Source organism: Hemiscyllium ocellatum, chromosome 3 (assembly GCF_020745735.1).
Source record: "Hemiscyllium ocellatum isolate sHemOce1 chromosome 3, sHemOce1.pat.X.cur, whole genome shotgun sequence".
Classification (NCBI taxonomy): Eukaryota; Metazoa; Chordata; class Chondrichthyes; order Orectolobiformes; family Hemiscylliidae; genus Hemiscyllium; species Hemiscyllium ocellatum.
The window spans coordinates 44,618,372-44,639,551 of record NC_083403.1 but is presented as its reverse complement, the minus strand read 5'-3'; the positions used below and the strand labels follow the sequence as shown (position 1 = coordinate 44,639,551).

Here is a 21,180-nt window from a genome sequence, read left to right as displayed (position 1 = left end):
AATGGAGGCAGCAAAGGGGATTGGATGGAGCATGCCTCAGGAGGGGACTCACTGAGACCTCAGGCCAGTGCTAGGCCCAGTGAGATAAGACTTTGAGGTCTGGATGTTTTCCTTTTCATTTGGCTCGGTTTCTTTTATTTCTTCCCCTGCTTTATTTTTAGAAATTCTGGCTTTGCATTTTAAGATGTGGCCAGAAAATGTCAACTTTGTAAACTTCTCACTGCACTCCTGTGTTTCTGTACTTGAGTACATGTGGCAATAACATCTAATGCTAATTCCATTAACATTTTCCTGTCTCTCTCACCATTCTGTACCATGGCCAGGAGTGAAAAATTTATGATGACAAACTATCATTCTCTTTTTCACATGATTCTTTTCTTCCTTTATTCCACAAGTTTAAAAATGGGAGAAACAAATTTCATAACAAATTTCATAAACACTCACATAGACTTGGGCGGTGGGTACAGCTGCCTTTGATTTGACTATATCATTCAGCTCCAATATTTGTCTCTCTAACTGATGCTCCAGCATTTCTACCTGTTTAGCGCATGTGACAATTTCAGTCTGTGGAGGAAACAAGCACCACATAAAATTATTAAAAGTCAGAAGGGTCTATACGATTGTACGGTACTTCTAATCATACACCAAACCAGCAAAATCTTTGGATATATGAAAGGGAAGGGGGAGGTATTAGGTTTTGGGCAGTGGGTGGGGAACAATGTCCAGCTGAAAGGCTTGCTGTGATGTTCATGCCATATTCATAACCCGACATTACACCACATTAATTCAGAAAGCTGACAGTGTAAAACATGCCCCTGTTGCCAGCTTGGTATTTCAGAGAGTACAAAACCCAGCATGGCAGCTAGTATTGAAGGGCAGGCTAAGGCAATCTGAAAAGGAAAAAATTAAAGCGTTTCAAATGAAAAAAAAACATCAGCTTTATGAAAAGAGCAAAATTATAGCTGTGCTTACATAGATAAAGCTGGACATGTAAACAGTTGATCTACCCACTTTTCCCCGACTACACGCAAGACTCCTTCTCAATATTCAAATACTGGTCTAATGTTTGTGACGGGTGGAACCTGATTAAATGTTTGAAGATGGAAAAAGTGCCAAATGCATTGGGGTGGCAGCCATGATGTAATTTGATGATAAGGGCCATAGTTATCACTGATGGTTTGGATACAGAAAAGTGTAATTGGGTTGTTTTAGTCAGGGTTAAGCATTATGATCTGTGAGCCTGGTCTTTATCAAAGTTATAATGTAACTGGAATCAAACAGATGATTGTAGATGTCTTGCCAAGTGGACTGACCAGGGGGTGCGTATCTAAGACTTTTTCTTGGAGAGCAATGCAGTGCTTTTTGTTGAGGTTCATTTCGAGAAGCTCCGTGATCCAGTACTCTGTGCTCAACAGGTTGTTCCCTTGGAATCACATTAAGACAAACATCAATTGCACCTCAAGGACCATCAACTCATTGAAAGATGGTCTGTCTTCCAGTGCAAGGAGCTGTTCTTGATCAAGTGTTGCAGGCTGCCATATTTCAAGATCCAGAATTATATGCTGAGGGACTAAAGCCGGGGTGATCATGACCAAGAGGCAGTAGAGAAAGGCCAGAATCTGAGCTCTTTCTGCCAAGATATTCCTGAGACGCTGTTTCTTTTGAGAATCCCTCAAAGTTTCTATGGGAAAGGCTGTTGACAAGGTTCCACATGGGGCAGGTAAGGAAGGTAAAAGCTCATGGGATCCAGGATAACTTGGCTAGATGGATCCAGAACTAGGATAGTATTAGGACATAGAGGGTGGTGATAAAAGCTGTTTCTGTAACTGAGCCATCTGCGCAGTGCGGTACTATAGGGATCAGTGCTGGGTCCATTGAAGATGATAAGTAAGTTTGGGATGACACAAAGATTGGCTGGATGGTTGACAGCAAGGAGGAAGGTGTTAGGTTATGGGAGGATATAGATGGATTAGTCAGATGGAATTTAACCCTGATGCACCTTGGAAGGAGGAATGAGACAAGGGAATACTCAATGGATAGCAGGACTCTAGAAAGCCTAAAGGAACAGAGGGATCTTGGGTGTTACTTAACAGATCTTGGAAGGTGGCAGGACAGGTTAATAAGACAGCTAAGAAGGCATACGGGACAGTGGTGGCATAGATTATGTGTGCAGGGAGGTCATGTTGGAGCTGTGTAGAAGTCTAGTTAGGTCACAGCAGAGTAAATGGCTGTGGTTCTGGTCACACACTAAAGGCTGGAGGGGGTGCAGAGGAAATTCACTGGGATGCTGCTTGGGATGGAGCATTTCAACAGTGAAGAGAGGTAGGATGAGCTCAGGCTGTTTTCTTTGGAGCAAAGAAGGTTGGGGGGGGAACTGATTGAGGTGTAGAAGGTTATGAAATGTACGGACAGGGTGAATAAAAGAACTGAAGGGTCATGAACAAGGAAGCATAATTTTAATTGGAAAGGCAGGAGTTTCAGAGGGGAGTTAAGGACAATAAGGAAAACACTTTTCACCCAGACTTGGGTTGGGAGCTGGGGTGTTTGCAATGCATTGCCTTGGATGGATGTTGAGATAGAAAACTTCATAATCTTTTAGAAATATTTCGATTAGTACTTGACATTCAAGACTATGGGCCATGTGCTGGAAAGTGGAACTAGTCCAGGTATTTTTTGGTTCAGACTCAATGGATCGAAAGACCTTTTTTGTACTGTATTGACTCACTGATCTATGATCTATAAAAAGCCTTTTGCCATTAGGTGGAAAGTATATGAAGATCTCTGCCCGAGGGTAGATTGCGACCTTTATTAAGAAGGCAGAAGTAAAAAGAATCAAATGTCTCTCATTGAGGAGAGAGAAAAAACAAATCAACACTTCCCCACTGACTTAATTGGACATGAAAGGAAAGACCCTGAATATGGGACAATCAGCAAAATTGACAATTTCTTTTGCTTAGAGCCAAGGAGAAAGCTAGAAAAGGTGGGGAATGGCATAACAGAGCAATTACATACGTTTTACAATTTATCTTAATTTTGATTTAAGTTGTACATTATCATCTTCATTTCCTTTGGAGAATCTCAATAGGTGCCAGAGTGGAAATCCACCCGCCTCTTCAAAGGTAGTTCATTATATCTCCTGGGAGATCCCCAACCTTTTTCCAGGTTCAAGAAAAGATACTTCAGAGAGAGATTCAACTCCAAAGGGAGACTGTGAAGGCATGCTGCCTTTCAAAAGACTTTGAGAATGCTGTTGAAGCCTATACAGGTGGAATGAAAGCAATTCAATAGACAATAGGTGCAGGAGTAGGCCATTCTGCCCTTCGAGCCAGCACCACTATTCATTATGATCATGACTTATCATCCTCAATCAGTATCCTGTTCCTGCCTTATCCCCATAACCCTTGATTCCACTATCCTTGAGAGCTCTATCCAACTCTTTCTTAAATGAATCCAGAGACTGGGCCTCCACTGTCCTCTAGGACAGAGCATTCCATACACCCACTATTCTCTGGGTGAAGAAGTGTCTCCTCATCTCTGTCCTAAATGGCCTACTCCTTATTTTTAAGCTGTGTCCTCTGGTTCGGGTCTCACCCATCAGTGGAAACATGTTTCCTGCCTCCAGAGTGTCCAATCCTTTCATAATCTTATATGTCTCAATCAGATCCCCTCTCAGTCTTCTAAACTCAAGGGTATACAAGCCCAGTCACTCCAATCTTTCAACATAAGATAGCCCCACCATTCCAAGAATTGACCTCGTGAACCTACGCTGCACTCCCTCAATAGCCAGAATGTCTTTCCTCAAATTTGGAGACCAGAACTGTACACAATATCCCAGGTGCGGTCTCACCAGGGCCCTGTACAGCTGCAGAAGAACCTCTTTGCTTCTATACTCAATCCCTCTTGTTATGAAGGCCAGCATGCTATTAGCCTTCTTCACTACCTGCTGTACCTGCATGCTTGCCTTCAATGACTGGTGTACAAGAACACCCAGATCTCTTTGTATTGCCCCTTTACCTAACTTGACTCCATTTAGGTAGTAATCTGCCTTCCTGTTCTTGCCACTAAAGTGGATAACCATACATTAATCCACATTAAACTGCATCTGCCATGCATCTGTCCACTCACCTAACCTGTCCAGGTCACCCTGTAATCTCCTAACATCCTCCTCACATTTCACCCTGCTACCCAGCTTTGTATCATCAGCAAATTTGCTAATGTTACTATTCATACCATCTTCTATATCATTAATATATATTGTAAAAAGCTGCGGTCCCAGCACTGATCCCTGCAGTACCCCACGGGTCACCGCTTGCCATTCTGAAATGGAGCTGTTTATCATTACTCTTTGTTTCCTGTCAGCCAACCAACTTTCAGTCCAAGTCAGTACTTTGCCCCCAATACCATGCGCCCTAATTTTGCTCACTAATCTCCTCTGTGGGACTTTATCAAAGGCTTTCTGAAAGTCCAGGTACACTACATCCACTGGAGCTCCCTTGTCCATCTTCAAATTTACATCCTCAAAAAATTCCAGAAGGTTAGTCAAGCATGATTTCCCCTTCATAAATCCATGCTGACTCTGACCTATCCTGTTACTGCTATCCAGATGTGCCGTAATTTCATCCTTTATAATTGACTCCAGCATCTTTCCCACCACTGAGGTCAGACTAACTGGTCTATAATTTCCTGCTTTCTCTCTCGCTCCTTTCTTAAAAAGTGGTACAATATTAGCCACCCTCCAATCCTCAGGAACTGATCCTGAATCTATCGAACTCTGGAAAATAATCATCAATGCATCCACGATTTCTCGAGCCACCTCCTTCAGTACCCTGGGATGTAGGCCATCAGGCCCCGGAGACTTATCAACCTTCAGACCTAACAGTCTCTCCAATACCAATTCCTGGCAAATATAAATTCCCTTCAGTTCAGGTCCTTTAGCCACTGTTATCTCAGGGAGATTGCTTGTGTCTTCCCCAGTGAACACAGATCTGAAGTACCAATTCAACTCTTCTGCCATTTCTTTGTTCCCCGTAATATATTCTGTAATAATTCCTGGCTGTCTCTTGCACTGGGGGGGGGGGGGGGGAAGATGAACTACCCCCTCCATTTCCACTAGAAATCATTAACCTCCAGAAGTGGAGTAAGCAAATTTAATTCTGCCCTAAATTCCAGCCATTGGTAAGAGCTCTTCTTTGCAAAAAAAATCAAAACAACAGCAGTTTAAAAGTGAGAAGAGCAGACAAAGGAAGCACATGGTGAGGACAGTGCAGGAGAGAGAGAGTGCAGTTACTGCCTTTGCTGTTTGAATTTATGTATCGCTGGACATCGGAGTGCATCTGGGAAAATTAACAAACAGTGAAATTCACAACTAATCTTGGAGGAACTGTTGGGCGAAGTTCACAGCACAGAATCAGATAAGTTAATTGTTGTTTTAAGTCTGTCCAAGAGAAAGGCTGCAGTAGTGAGTATAGTGGATTCTTTCTTGATTATATGTTTTTTGGAGATAAGTGTCTTGATTAAACTTAAAATATAAGCCATAGCTATTAATTTAACCTGGGCCAGTGTTTGTAGAGGCATAAGACGGTGTTATTTTCTGGGTCTGTAGATTGTGAAGGAGCAAAAATGGCCTTTGCAGTGATATGTACTTCTTGTCAGATGTGGGAGTTTAAAAAGAGTTTAAGGGTTACTGCGGATTATATCTGCCATAAATGCTGTTGGATGCGAATCTTATCAGATTGAGTGGATCGGTTGGAGAGACAGATAGAAGTGATGAGGAATTTGCAACAGCAACAGTATGTGATGGATGGCAGTTATAGGAAGAGGGGAAAGTCTCAGATACAGTCACATAGATGGGTTAAATCCAGGAAGGGTAAGAGAGGTAGGCAGCTAGTGCAGGAGTCTTTTGTGGATATACCCATTTCAACAGGTATGATGTTTTGGAAAATGTAGGGGGTGATGGATTCTCAGGGGAGCGTAGCACGAACAGCCAAGTTTCGGTATTGAGACTGGCTCTAATGCAACGAGGGGTATGTCAACTTCAAAGAGATCAATTGTGTTAGGGAATTCTGTAGTCAGAGGTATAGACAGATGTTTCTGTGGCCAGCAGAGAAAAAGCAGAATGGTGTATTGCTTCCCTGGTGCCAGGATCGAGGATGTCTCAGAGAGGATGCAAAATGTTCTCACAGGGGAGGGGGGCCAGCAAGAGGTCATTGTCCACATTGGAACCAACGATATAGGAAGGGAGAAGGTTGAGATTCTGAAGGGAGATTACAGAGAGTTAGACAGAAATTTAAAAAGGAGGTTTTCAAGGATAGTAATATCTGGATTACTCCCAGTGTTACGAGCTAGTGAAGGCAGGAATAGGAGGATAGAATTCTATTCATTTTAAAATAGTGATGGAAAAGGATAGACCAGATCTAAAAGTTGAATTTCTAAATTGGAGAAAGGCCAATTTTGACGGTATTAGGCAAGAACTTTTGAAAGCTGACTGGAGGCAGATGTTCGCAGGTAAAGGGACGGCTGGAAAATGGGAAGCCTTCAGAAATGAGATAATAAGAATCGAGAGAAAGTATATTCCGGTCAGGGTGAAAGGGAAGGCTGGAAGGTATGGGGAATGCTGGATGACTGAAGAAATTGAGGGTTTGGTTAAGAAAAAGAAGGAAGCATATGTCAGGTATAGACAGGAGAGATCGAATGAATACTTAGAAGAGTATAAAGAAAGTAGGAGTATACTTAAGAGGGAAATCAGGACGGCTAAACGGGGACATGAGATAGCTTTGGCAAATAGAATTAAGGAGAATCCAAAGGGTTTCTACAAATATAGTAAGGACAAAAGAGTAACTAGGGAGAGAATAGGGCCCCTCAAAGATCAGCAAGGCAGCTTTTGTGTGGAGCCACAGAATGTGGGGGAGATACTAAATGAATATTTTGCATCAGTATTTATTGTGGAAAAGGTTATGGAAGATATAGACTGTAGGGAAATAGATGGTGACATCTTGCAAAATGTCCAGATTACAGAGGAGGAAGTGCTGGATGTCTTGAAACGGTTAAAGGTGGATAAATCCATAGGACCTGATCAGGTGTAACCGAGAACTCTGTAGGAAGCTAGAGAAGTGATTGCTGGGCCACTTGCTGAGATATTCGTATCTCAGGTGAGGTGCCAGAAGACTGAAGGTTGGATAATGTGGTGCCACTGTTTAAGAAGGGTGGTAAAGACAAGCCAGGGAACTATAGACCAGTGAGCCTGACCTCGGTGGTGGGCAAGCTGTTGGAGGGAATCCTGAGGGACAGGATGCACATGTATTTGGAAAGGCAAGGACTGATTCGGGATAGCCAACATGGCTTTGTGCATGGGAAATCATGTCTCACAAACTTGATTGAGTTTTTTGAAGAAATAACAAAGAAGATTGATGAGGGCAGAGCAATAGATGTGATCGATATGGACTTCAGTATGGCGTTCGACAAAGTTCCCCATGGGAGACTGATTAGCAAGGTTAGATCTCATGGAATACAGGGAGAACTAGCCATTTGGATACAGAACATGCTCAAAGGTAGAAGACAGAGGGTGGTAGTGGAGGGTTGTTTTTCAGACTGGAGGCCTGTGACCAGTGGAGTGCCACAAGGATCAGTGTTGGGCCCTCTACTTTTTGTCATTTACATAAATGATTTGGATGCGAGCATAAGAGGTACAGTTAGTAAGTTTGGAGGTGTAGTGAACAGCGAAGAGGGTTACCTCAGATTACACCAGGATCTGGACCAGATGGGCCAATGGGCTGAGAACTGGCAGATGGAGTTTAATTCAGATAAATGCGAGGCACAGCATTTTGGGAAAGCAAATCTTAGCAGGACTTATACACTTAATGGTAAGGGCCTAGGGAGTATTGCTGAACAAAGAGACCTTGGAGTGCAGGTTCATAGCTTCTTGAAAGTGGAGTCACAGGTAGATAGGATAATGAAGAAGGCATTTGGTATGCTTTCCTTTATTGGTCAGAGTATTGAGTACAGGTGTTGAGAGGTCATGTTGCGGCTGTACAGGACATCGGTTAGGCCATTGTTGGAATATTGCATGCAATTCTGGTCTCCTTCCTATCAGAAAGATGTTTGAAACTTGAAAGGGTTCAGAAAAGATTTACTAGGATGTTGCCAGGGTTGAAGGATCTGAGCTACAGCGAGAGGCTGAACAGACTGGGGCTGTTTTCCCTGGAGCATCGGAGGCTGATGGGTGACCTTATAGAGGTTTACAAAATTATGAGGGGCATGGATAGGATAAATAGACAAAGTCTTTTCCCTGGGGTCGGGGAGTCCAGAACTAGAGGGCATAGGTTTAGGGTGAGAGGGGAAAGATATAAAAGAGACCTCAGGGACAACGTTTTCAGGCAGAGGGTGGTACGTGTATGGAATGAGCAGCCAGAGGATGTGGTGGAGGCTGGTATAATTGCAATATTCAAGAGGCACTTGAATGGGTATATGAATATGAAGGGTTTGGAGGGATATGGACTGGGTGCTGGCAGGAGGGATGAGATTGGGTTGAGATATCTGGTCGGCATGGACGGGTTGGACCAAAGGGTCTGTCTCCATGCTGTACATCTCTATGACTCTTGCCAGTGCCCCAGACCAGAATTTCCAGCATAAACATTTCTTTCTAAAAGGCAGATTTCCATAACACCACTTTACACAGGAAGAGGGATGCAGGGATAAAGGCAAAAGAGGTTGGGGGGCAGTGAGTGGTGAAGACAAAAATAGAGAAAAAAAAATTTACACAAATTTTCATTTATATTTCTTCCATTACAATGGTAATAAATGTATAATAACACTTAGAATAATAACCTACCACAATAATATGTAGAAAGACCTCATGTTGCCTCACATTGTATAAAGCCTCCTTCAGTTTATCATGTAACCCATTTTCTTCATACCACTGTGCTCTGTTTTTCTCCAGCCTCTCAATAATAGCCGTATAGTGGTAGATAAGCTGCTGCGTGGCTTGTAGCTCAGACTCAACATTTTGTTTGGTTGCTGGCACAGCTTCATTTAGAATGGCAGGCACTGTGTTTGCAAATGTATTTCAATTACACAGAAGTAACTTAAGATAATGTCAGTGAGAGTTAGCATGAGATGAACAATTTGGAATAAGTTGCAGCTGTCGCGAGTTTACAATTTATAATAAACTCCTACCTCAGAACTTGATTCTAAAGGAGAGGTCAATGGGTTTTCGGTTTTATGCGGATGACATTTTGTTCAAAGAGAATCGGAAAGTACCTTTTAAATTGTGGGTTAAACAGCAATTTCCAAACTACCATGTGACTTAAGCTAAATGACCAGCCAAGCTATTTGATGATGGTTGATGTGTTTTCTGAGCTGAGATTTTACAACCCAGTGGGAGACAGATGGAGAGGGCAGAAGCAGAACCAGGTCCAGTTCAGAAGGAAAGATCCACATCAGCCGGGTAAGTTGTTTAGCCTAACAGTATTCAAAGTAGGGGGACAAGACCTGAGATTTTCTTAGAGTTAGTGAGGAAACATCTGTGTGTGTCTTGGGAAGGAAATGATTATAAACAAAATCATAGCTGGTGAACGTGCAGAAATTCGTTGAAAGAACACTGTTTGCGACTTTGTCAGTTGAGTCAGAAATTTTAGAGTAGTGAACTTGGGTTTGATGAGGTTGAGTATCCATAAAGAACATTGTTGGGGATAGAGGGTTGAATCTTTTGCTCATTATGATAACAGCTTTCCAAACCATCTCAAGTGGAAATGACTTTATATACTTATTGATTTTTTAAAAATTAATTCATTCACAGGATATGTGCATTGTTGGTCAGACCAGCATGTATTGCTCAGAGGACAGTTTAGAGTCAGCCACATTACTGTAAACTTGGGAGTTACATATAGGCCTGACAAAGTAAGGATGCAGTTTCCTTCCCCAAAGGATATTAGGGAATCAGATGGGTTTTCCCCAACACCAACAATGGTTTCATGTCATTATTAGCCTATTTATTTCAGAATTTTGTTTAAATTGAATTCAAAATGCCACCATCTGCCATGGTGGGATTGAAACCAGATGTACCAGAATATTACCTGGGTCTCTGGATTAATAGTCTAGTGATAACACCACTTGGCCATCGTGTCTCTTTGTTCTTTTATTAAAAGTATATTTGCAGCTCTTGTGTCTATCAAACCAGATTTCACTCTTGGAGCTGACTTGTCCAATATTATCACCAGCCAGGATCATAACACAAGCTCACCGAAATACAGAAGGATCAAGTTAAAATAGATGCACTTTACCGCAACCAACAGATCAGATTAATGCTTCACGATCTGATCACACTCAGTTATGTGTAATGGTAGACAATTCAAACAACGATAAGGAGCAGGCACCTCCATAAATACTCCCTCCTGAAAGCTGGGGAGTCCTGCACATCTGGTTTGTGTCGTGTAGATCTCGCTCTGGCTTTGGAGATACAGGAGTTGAGTTACTTACTGCCAAACTCCAAGCTTTTGGCCTACACAGTATCTATACAGCTGGTCCAGGTCAGTTTCTGATCAATAGTTACTCCTAGGATGCTGATGTAATGAGATTCAGCAGTGGTAATGTCATTGAATCTGAAGCAGAGATAGTGGGTTTGCTATTGTTTTCAGAAGGGAATTGTCTGGTGCTTGTGTGGCATTGATATTGCTTGTCAGTTATCAGCTCAGGCCTGACTGTTGTCGGAGACTAACTAATTGTAGACACACAGATTGCTTTACTGCCTTAAAGATGCAAATGGTACACAAGCTACCTCACTTCTGACATTATGATGGAGGAAAGGTTACTTATGGAGAAGTTGCAGATGGTTTAGCCATGGACCCCTGCAGTGATGTTGTGTGCCTGAGGTGATTGATCTCCAACAACCATAACTATCATTCTTTATGCTAGGTATTGTGTTACAATAGCACACAAAGTTTTGTTATTTAGGGTCTCTTTAAAATCAATATTTCCTAGTATTTCCCATGTAACATGAGATTTTTCAATGCTTTTACAGCAGAAATTAGTTTTAATCACCACGATTGCCAAGGGCACAATATTGCATTAAGATGACATCAAAGAACTATGTAACTCTGTACATATCCTATTATTGATGCAGTGTTTTGGGAAAATAGGAAGTTTCGTTCTTAGAAGAAATGGCAACTAACAGTCAGACATAGGTGGGTAAGGGGACAGCACTCATCTGATGTCATGTGGAACATGTGATTGACACAGCCCCTAGAAATAGGGTATTGCAACCCAATCACCCCGTGGCTCAACACTTTAACTCCCCCTCCCACTCCACCGAGGACATGCAGGTCCTTGGACTCCTCCACCGGCAGAACACAACTACACGACGGCTGGAGGAGGAGCGCCTCATCTTCCGCCTGGGAACCCTCCTACCACAAGGTATGAATTCAGATTTCTCCAGCTTCCTCATTTCCCCTCCCCCCACCTTGTCTCAGTCGGTTCCCTCAACTCAGCACCGCCCTCCTAACCTGCAATCCTCTTCCTGACCTCTCCGCCCCCACCCCACTCCGGCCTATCACCCTCACCTTGACCTCCTTCCACCTATCCCACCTCCATCGCCCCTCCCCCTAGTCCCTCCTCCCTACCTTTTATCTCAGCCTGCTTGGCTCTCTCTCTCTTATTCCTGATGAAGGGCTCATGCTCGAAACGTCGAATTCTCTATTCCTGAGATGCTGCCTAACCTGCTGTGCTTTGACCAGCAACACATTTGCAGCTATTGCAACATGTGCTCAGAGTCAGAGGGCAGTCCTAGTCACGGAACAGTCTTCTTCAGTTGCAAGGTGAACCAAAAGTAGTTGAGGGTGTTTCCCAGCTATTTTACTTTACAACTTGAAAGAGTTGCTTTCATAACTTGAAAGAGATTGACACATTCTGTGCCAATTTCAAGTTTCTCCCTATCGTGGGTGGCATGGTGGCTCAGTGGTTAGCAATGCTGCCTCACAGCACCAGGGACCCAAGTTTGATTCCCACCTCGGGCGACTGTCTGTGTGTAGTTTGCACATTCTCCCTGTGTCTGCGCGAGTTTGCTCCGGTTTCCTCCCACAATCCAAAGATATGCTGGTCAGGTGAATTGGCCATGCTAAATTGCCCGTAGTGTTAGGTGCATTAGTCAGGGGCAAATATAGGGTAGGGGAATGGTCTGAGTGGGTGTCTGTTTAGAGGGTCGGGTTGGGCTGAAGGGCCTGTTTCCATACTGTAGGGAATCTAATCTAATCAGTGAGCCATACTCAAATATCGCAGGTTGTGTACTTTCTTTGCTTAATTAAACTTATGTATCATATCAAATCACCGCTGCTCGATAAGCTTAAGAATCTGAAAATTCCTTATAAATGATCAATTGCATATACTTGGACAACTGTGATCATGGAGCCTTAAATTCAAACAAATGAAATTTTACATCAAAATTGGATACAGGGTTGACCTATTGATATTCAAAATGTGGAATTTAGGGAAAATTTTCTTTAGAATTTTAACAGTCAAATCTAGAAGCCTAACTACATGGTTTGGAATCTTTTTCACAATACAGTACTTACAGTCATCAATGCCTTCACCACCCTTCTTACAGTTCTTATTGAACAGCCGAATGCCAGTGACAATCATGCTTAGTTCATTCAACTGTCGCTCCTTATCCTTTTTTGTGAGAGCAAGAAAGGTACCCAGTTCCACTTGTGGAAAAACACTTTGCAGAGCAGCTAAGTAAAGAAAAGTCGACAGGAAAAATAAGGTGCATTATGTCATCAGCAAAAATACTTCATGAAGGATACTATTAGCAGAGAGAGAGAGTGCAACAAAATCTGCAATCTGGAGTCTGCTCGTTGTTCAGTTCCTCGTCACTTTGAGGATGATGGCATTGCCAGCCGTCTGGTCGAGTGGAAATCTTACCTTTAGCCTGCTAACACTCTCGGAGCACAAGCAGTTTTGTTCACTATTGGACAGCAAGCATAGGTGGCAATTGGTGTTCCCCGTCAATGCTTTGAAAAGTGTGCCACCTAAAAAACGTCTGCCCTAACTTGTCAAATCACAACCTGGAAGCAATATTTGAATAAGATTGCAGCTTTGTAGTTCTCACTAACTGTCCAGTATTCTCAGTGAGTGGCTTCTCTCAGTTAAGGATCATCCTTCCTACTTGCTCACGGTGGACCTGTGAGCACTTTAAAACTCCATACTTGGAACACTCCTTGTCATCCACATGTTGCTCCTTGAGCACATTGTCCATTGATGACATCCAGAATATTTTTCCAACTAGCCCTGACCTCAGGATTCGCACTGAGATGAGTCATTGGACATTTGATCAGGCCCCAAAGTCACATGTAGGTAAGAATTTGCTCCAATTCAGTCTCCACACTTTATCTCATCCCAATCCTGGCATGTTTGTTTCAGCTGGACACAGCAGGGCACAACCTTAGTGTCCTATATGACTCCAAGTTAAACTTCAAAGCTAAACTCAGCCAGGATTGGAGGTTCTTATTAGGCAAAACTGCTCACTTCGAATATTGACTGATCTCAAATTCTACCTCAACAACTTTGGTGCTCAAATCCTTCCATTGTTCTTTCATCACTTCTGGGTTTGGGTGATCTAATATTTTCCTTATCAGTCCCTCATATTCTGCAAATGTCTGAATAATTAAAGTTCTTCTGAAATGACACTAAGTTTCATCACCTCCAGCATTAATTCCCTATCCATTCAGTGCATCCATAACAAAATCCTTAGCTTCATTTAAAATGCTGCAAACGCCTCAGATTTCCCCTTCCACTGCAATCACTGCAATTACGTTAATACATAAAATCCATTCTTTTGACCATAGCTTTCCCTTCATCCTGTGACCTTTGCCTTTGCTTCTCATGCCTTCATCTAACTTGATCCAAACTTTGAAATGCTTCCTGTAAACCACTGCTTCTGAAACCTTTCCCTTTGTGACCCTCATCTCATGGTCAAAAAGTTGGTGTAAACTCTGCCTTGGAAATGTCAGAGCAGGGGTACAGCTGGGATTACTTGCTCAGGATTCCATGTCTATCATTGCTTCATCAGAACCTCCAAACCACCCCACTTGAGGTCCTGGCCTGAACTTGAGGAAGCACTGCCCTAAGCCTTTCTGCGTGCCTACCTATCTCACTCCTTTCAAAATGCACCACTTTGGGCATGCTTCCAGTCACCTCTCTGAATACATGGTTCCATGTCAGTTTTCACTTCGATGGAGGGGGTTAAGAATATTTGATTACATTCAAGTTTTTGTTACATATTAAAAGATGAAGAGAAATTACATCACCTACCGGTTGCCTCTCTCACTACACTTAGTTCAGTGGGAGAGCCAAGGCCTGAATGGAGCAGCATGTAGCTTACAATTTTACGGTAAAGACATTCAAATTCATCCCGTGTCCTAGCGCGACTGTCTGTGATTTCTCTGCATACTGGGGCCAACCTAGATTCCAAGACACTGCGATGCTCAGCGAGAAATTCCGCTGTAGTGGGGTAATGAAAACAGTTCAGTGCTAATTTTTAATTCCACAAAAACATAGGAATGATATATAGAAAGATATTTGCAACTTTTTAGTGTCATTTCTCATGGTCTCTTTAGTTATTGTGTGGAAAGTGCGAACATTAACCCAATAAGTTTGAGTGAATTTTTTTTTGCGCTCAGCCAAGGATTCTCTGCTACTGTTGTTGACAGACTCCTCAACTGTGACTGTGTAATTTCCCACATTTCTGGTCTCACCATCTTCCTTCCTTTCCAGAACTAGGATAGGGTTTCCTTTGTCCTCATCTTCCATTCCCATAAACCTCCACATTTATCAGATCTTTCTCTGCTATTTCTCCTGCCTCCAGTGTGATGCCAACACCCAACACTGTTCCTTTCTTTTTCCACTCAATATGTTAAATGCACAACTTCCTCTGTGATAAGTTGACTCCTCAGTCACCCCTGGCACCTTCCTGTGCAAGCGCAGGAGATACATCATCTACATTTTATCCATTTCCTTCTCACTGTCTAAGGCCTAAACATCCCTTTCTGGGTGACACAGCTACTATTTGTACTTCTGTCAATTTAATATACTTTATTTGATGCTTATGGTATGATCCCTATATCCCAGGGAAGACCAAATCCATATTTGGTGCCTGATTTGCAGAACACCTATGTTAAGTCCACAGCTCATGTTTGTAATGGCTGTCACTTTAATTCTCCCCCACATCCTCACCGTGCCCTCTCTGTTCTCAGCATCCTACATTGTTCCAATGAAACTCATTGCATGCTCAGAACAGTACCTTCAGTTTTGATTGGACACTTTTCAGCTTTCTTGAGTTCAACAACTTTAGATCTTAACTTCTGCCACCATTTGATTAGAGAGCATCTGCTGGTGATCATACTGCTATTCTAGTTAAACCTCCTCCTGACTCATCTTTTGTTTCTCTTTTGGCTCCTTACCACACTCTTTTGCTTGACTGTGGGTGGACTCATGTCTGCTACTCCCCAGTGGGTAGACAAGTGCCAATGTGGGTTGGTTAGAAGGTCCACTTTTATTCTCTGGAACTTTTCCCCAGTTGCTTAGAAGATTTTAGATCCTTTACACTTCCCTCACCTCACTGGACATACCCTATATCAACCCCCCAACCCCACCCCAACCCACCATTTGTCCATTCTCCATGGCCATTTATACTTTCCAATATACGCCATATCATGCACACATTCCCCTCATCTCTGCCCTTCCCATTAAATACCTCCATGGCCCCTTGTACTCTCCATGCCAACTCAATGCTGACTGAAGTCTCCCTAAATGTCTACAATGGTCCCTTATCCTCTCAAAATGAGGCTTGGCTGTGAGCCCAAGCCAACAAAAGAATTTGCTCATCATGGGTATCTGTTTAGAAAACTAAAGTCAATTGTTGACTTTTCTTGATTGACATCTCCAGAGGTATGAAATTGATGAGGCCGCTGTTATTGATGTTTCAGTGGACTGTCTAATTGGCACTTCTATCAGGGTGTGGGCACAGCATTTTCAAAAGGAAGATTAGTGAATGAGTGTTTTTGTTTTGTTCCACACTTGCCATTTTTATTACATGGTTCACTGCTTACACCTTAATGGGCTTGGAAAGATTGGGCATTGGCATTTTGTATCAAGTAAAAATTATATTCTAAAATTCTAAAAATAAAGACTCTATGACCTGGAATAACTTCACAAGTTTGTACCCAGGTCCTGTAATGGCCCTACACTGTATACTTTAAGCAAAAGGGCTATTTACAACTGATTTGTATTACATCTGAAGGGGCATGCATTCTTGTATATAATTCTTAATTGAAAAACTTTAGCCCAACCTGCTTATACACACTGATGGGAGTATTTCCCATATTTTCCGACATGTCACATTTGAAAGTGAGTCACAGGCAAATTCAATATAATTTTTAAAAGCTTTTAAAAAATCCCTCCTGCTTCATTTTGTTATTACTTCCTGTAGATTTATAGAATATTTAAATCATCTTTATCTCTTTATGACTTTTCTTCTTATTCTTTTTGCTCAGATTTAGACAATTATTTCCAAGTTTACCCTCACACCAGCCTTATAACATTCTGAAGAACTTTGATTGAGTGAATACAGAAAGTCAATTCCCTGTGACGGGGGAGCCTTGACTGAGCAATTGTCAATGAGACAGTGAGAAGAGGTTAAGAGAATATTCTTTCCAGAAAGAATCGTAGCACTTTGGAAGACACTGCCACAGAGAATGGTTATAAGGGACTGGTAAATCTTTAAAGGGAAGAATTTGAGGTAAAGGTAGAAGCAGGGCTCAAGAGAGTGAAGGGAGCATTGGGATTTATTCTCGATCCCTTGTGCAAAGATGTGACTCAATACTTAAAGGGATGAATGAGCTCCTTCTGTGCTCTAACCATCTACAGTTTCAAAGTCTTTTAAAACCTCCTTCAAACCATGCTTGAAACCTCACTGCAGCAGATGCCTCTGAAAGCTCACCCATTCTACCAGGATGTGGAATAGGTTATTTGAGGATTAGATTGTTATTATTAGACTGTCAGAGTGGCAGAGAAAACAGTTGAAGCAGAAAATGTCACTGGGTAGACATTTTGTTTGTGTCTGTGCAAAAGGGTATGTTTAAAGGGGTATCAGAATGTGGTGTTCATATCCAACCACAAGGTACAGGTACAAGTTCATGACAAGTTCACTGCAAAATTCTCTTGAGAGAAGGGACAAATGCTTGACACGTTTACTGCTGATGTTTCTATGGATGTCACTTGACCTACTAAGTACTTCATAGAGATAAGGTTTTCTTGGGTTTCTGAGCAATTTGTCTCTAACTTGTCTGGTACAGTCTGAAACAGCTAAAAGATATGGGGAGTACATTTCTTTTCAAAATGCTTGACCTTTGCAAATGTAAAATGGACAGATCAGAATGCTGAGAGAGCCCAAAAAGATGAGATGTAAAGAAAATACAGTCCAATGGAAGGTTGACTTCAAGCTTAGCAATTTCGATCAACCTAACTTTTTAAAGCAGTTTGCCTGAAAAAGGTAATAAGGGAAACTGACCTCTACTTGTGTAATTCATATCGAAGTAAACTTGCATCTTGATTGTGTCAAGAGATGACCGTTGTGTTTCAAGCAATCTGTCCACACAAGTCTAGAAAATAAGTGTTGATGGTCTTGTTAAAAAGCAAAATTGAAATTAAAAATATTCTGAATTATCCATTTAGGACAGAAAATCCACAGTTGTACCTCTAAAGTTCTGGTTTATGGTTCAACATAAAGATGACAAGATGCCGGGAACATGCAATAGAAGGACACAAGGTTAGTTAACTTATTCCTCGCTGTGTGACAAAAATGGCCAACTATTACATCCAGGCTTGTGAGTTCAGGTTTTATGATGAGGGGGCCCATAACTTATAAGCATTTGATGGACCGAATGTTATCCTTTTATATCATTATGAATACATCATTCTATGTATGCACCAAAATCAATGACTTGCATTTTTATAGCACCTCTAACATGGTAAAAGGTCAAGTGAGTGAATAAAATTTAACAAGCAAGAGCGCATTGACCCTATTTGAATTTCTTTCCCACTTTGTTATTGCAACCCTCATAAGACCATAAGAAATATGAATAGGAGTCTGCCCATGAGTCTGCTCCATCATTCAAGAGGTTCATGGCTGATTTGACATTCCTCACATCCAATTTCCTGCATTTTTCCCCATAATTCTTGATTCCCCTATTGATCAAGAATCTATCACCTATCTCACCCTTAAATACACACAAGGACTCTGGCCCCACAGCTGTCTGTGGCAAGGGGTTCCAAACACTCTGAGAGAAGAAATTCCTCCTTGTCTCAGTCTTAAATTAGTGTCCCTTTATTCTGCAACCCCTGGTGCTGGACTCTCCCATGAAGGGAAATCTCCTCTCAGCAGTTACCCTGTCAAGCCCCTTAAGAATCCTTTATGTTTCAAAGAGTGCAAGCTGGCAATCCCTGTGGGGTCCTCAATGGTTTACAACAAGTGAAAAGTGTAGTTTGGTTCTGCCATTCTACGGCAAGCAGAAAGACGGTAATCTGGGAATATCGATTTCTGCCTCAACCACAACATGTCTCACTTCCCTGGTCAGCTAATCAGAATATTATTGGGAAATAGAACACCAGTAAAGGGAAGGGAACTCCTCAGGGCTAAGTGGGGCAGCACGGTGGCGCAGTGGTTAGCACTGCTGCATCACAGCACCAGGGACCCACGTTCAATTCCAGCCTCGGGCGACTGCCTGTGTGGCGTTTGCACATTATCCCTGTGTCTGCGCGGGTTTCCTCTGGATGCTCCCGCTTCCTCCCAAAATCCAAAGATGTGCATGTCAGGTGCATTGGCCATGCTAAATTATCCACAGTGTTAGATGCATTAGTCAGAGTGAGTTGGGTCTGGGGGGGGGAGGGGGTGGTGTTGCTCTTCGGAGGGTCGGTGTGGACTTGCTGGGCTGAAGGCCTGTTTCCACACTGTAGGAAATCTAAGCTAAGTGTTCCTGAATCAGAAAGGGAAGAGACAGCCTGGGAAAATGAATGCAGTAGGGACTATTTAGCTGATTTGGCAGGAAGGGCTGATGTTAGGAAGGAGGATGTGCTGAAAATTTTGAAAAACATAACGATAGATAAATCCCCTAGTCCAGACAGGACATACCTAAGGTTGATATAGGAAACGAAGGAAAAGATTGCTGCGCCTTTGGGTATGATCTTTGCGTCCTCATTGCCCACTGGAGTAGTACCGGATGATTCGAAGGTGGAAAATTTTATTCCCTTGTTCAAGAAAGGGAATAGGGATAATCCTAAGAATTACAGACTCCTATGTCAGTGGTGGGCAAAGTATTAGAGAGGATTCTGTGGGACAGGATTTATGATTACTTGGAAAACCATAGTTTGATTAGAGATAAACAGCATGGCTTAGTGCGGGGCAGGTCAAGCCTCACAAACCTTATTGAATTCTTTGAGGATGTGACAAATCACGTTGATGAAGGTAGAGCAGTGGATGTGGTGTACGTGGATTTTAGCAAGGTGTTTGATAAGGGTCCCCATCATAGGCTCATTCAGAAAGTAAGGAGGCATGGGACACAGGAAATCTGGCTGTCTGCATACAGAATTGGCTGGTCCATAGAAGACAGAGGGTGGTCGTAGATGGAAAGTATTCAATCTGGAGCTTGGTGACCAGTGGTGTTCTTTGGGGATGGTTCTGCGACCTCTGCTCTTTGTGATTTTTACAAATGACTTGGATGACGAAGTGGAAGGGTGGGTTAGTAAGTTTGCTGGTGATACAAAGATTGGTGGAGTTGTGGATAGTGTGAAGGGCTATTGTAGGTTGGAACAAGACATTGACAGGATGCAGAACTGTGCTGGTAAATGGCAGATGGAGTTCAACCTGGAAAAGTGAAGAAATTCATTTTGGAAGATTGAATTTGAATGCAGAATACAGGGTTAAAGACAGGATTCTTGGCGATGTGGTAGAACAGAGGGATCTTGGGGTCCATGTCCATAGATCCCTCAAAGTTGCCACCCAAGTTGATAAAGTTGTTAAGAAGGCGTATGGTGTGTTGGCTTTCACTAGCAGGGGAATTGAGTTAAAGAGCTGTGAGGTTATGCTGCATCCCGATAGATCCCTGGTTAGACCACACTTGGAATATTGCGGTCAGTTCTGGTTGCCTCATTATAGGAAGGATGTGGAAACTTTAGAGAGGGTGCAGAGAAGATCTACCAGGATACTGCTTGGACTGGAGGGCATGTCTTATATAGAAAGGTTGAGAGAGCTAAGGCTTTTCTCATTGGAGCGAAGATGGATGAGAGGTGGCTTGATGTTGAGAGGCATAGATAGAGTGGATAGCCAGAGACTTTTTCCCATGGCAGAATGTCTTTCATGAGGGGGCATAATTTTAAGGTAATTGGAGGAAGGTTTGGGGAGATATCAGAGGTAGGTTCTTAACAGAGTGTGGTGGGTGTGTGGAATGCACAGCCAGCGGTGGTAGTAGAATCAGATACATTAGGGATATTCAAGCAACTCTTGGATAGACACATGGAAAATAGATCAATGAAGGGTATGTAGGTTAGTCTGATCTTAGAGTAGGATAAAAGGCCGGCATAACATTGAGGGCCGAAGGGCCTGTACTGTGCTGTACTGTTCTATGTTCTATGGAACTAGAAAAGGTCAGTAATCGCCAGAAAAATGGCCAATAATTACTTAACATTAATTCAGTGGTTTGTATAGCATAGAGGCAGGAAGGCCATTTGGTCTACCTGGTTCATGCTGTTTCTCTGCACAAGCAGTTTAGCTAATTACACACCTCTGTTTTTAAACAAGGGTAATGTTTCCAGGTACTGTAGCAAGGTGATGGAGATAAAAGTTACTTGGAACCACACCCACGTGGGCTGCTCAGTGACATATCACTTCATTTCATCCTCATAATCAGAATGTCTCACCACAAGTACTGTACCTGTCAGAGGTAACTTAGAGCAGTCGGGATTGTGAGGATTGGAAAAGACTGGTTCAAAAATGCTGCATTTTTGAGTGGGCTAAGTCAACAGTCAGGGAACAGTCCAGACACAATCAGTTTAAAAAGCTAGAGCAGAGAAAACTCAAAGGATACATTCAGCCTCAAATATACACTGCCTGCTTTTTACTCTTCAATGCCAAACTCAATT

The 21,180-nt window shown here is 42.4% G+C and overlaps 1 protein-coding gene across 1 annotated transcript in view; it reads right to left on the bottom strand.

Annotated features, from left to right (window-relative positions):
- cfap206 (cilia and flagella associated protein 206) overlaps positions 1-21,180 on the bottom strand; it is a 58,798-nt gene that overhangs the window by 21,142 nt on the left and 16,476 nt on the right. Inside the window, exons 4-8 of the mRNA XM_060856906.1 lie at positions 17,555-17,645; positions 14,299-14,487; positions 12,561-12,719; positions 8,828-9,042; positions 445-564 (exon numbers count right to left, since the gene is read on the bottom strand). Coding sequence (XP_060712889.1) covers positions 445-564; positions 8,828-9,042; positions 12,561-12,719; positions 14,299-14,487; positions 17,555-17,645 — 774 coding nt within the window. The remainder of the gene's footprint in view (positions 1-444; positions 565-8,827; positions 9,043-12,560; positions 12,720-14,298; positions 14,488-17,554; positions 17,646-21,180) is intronic.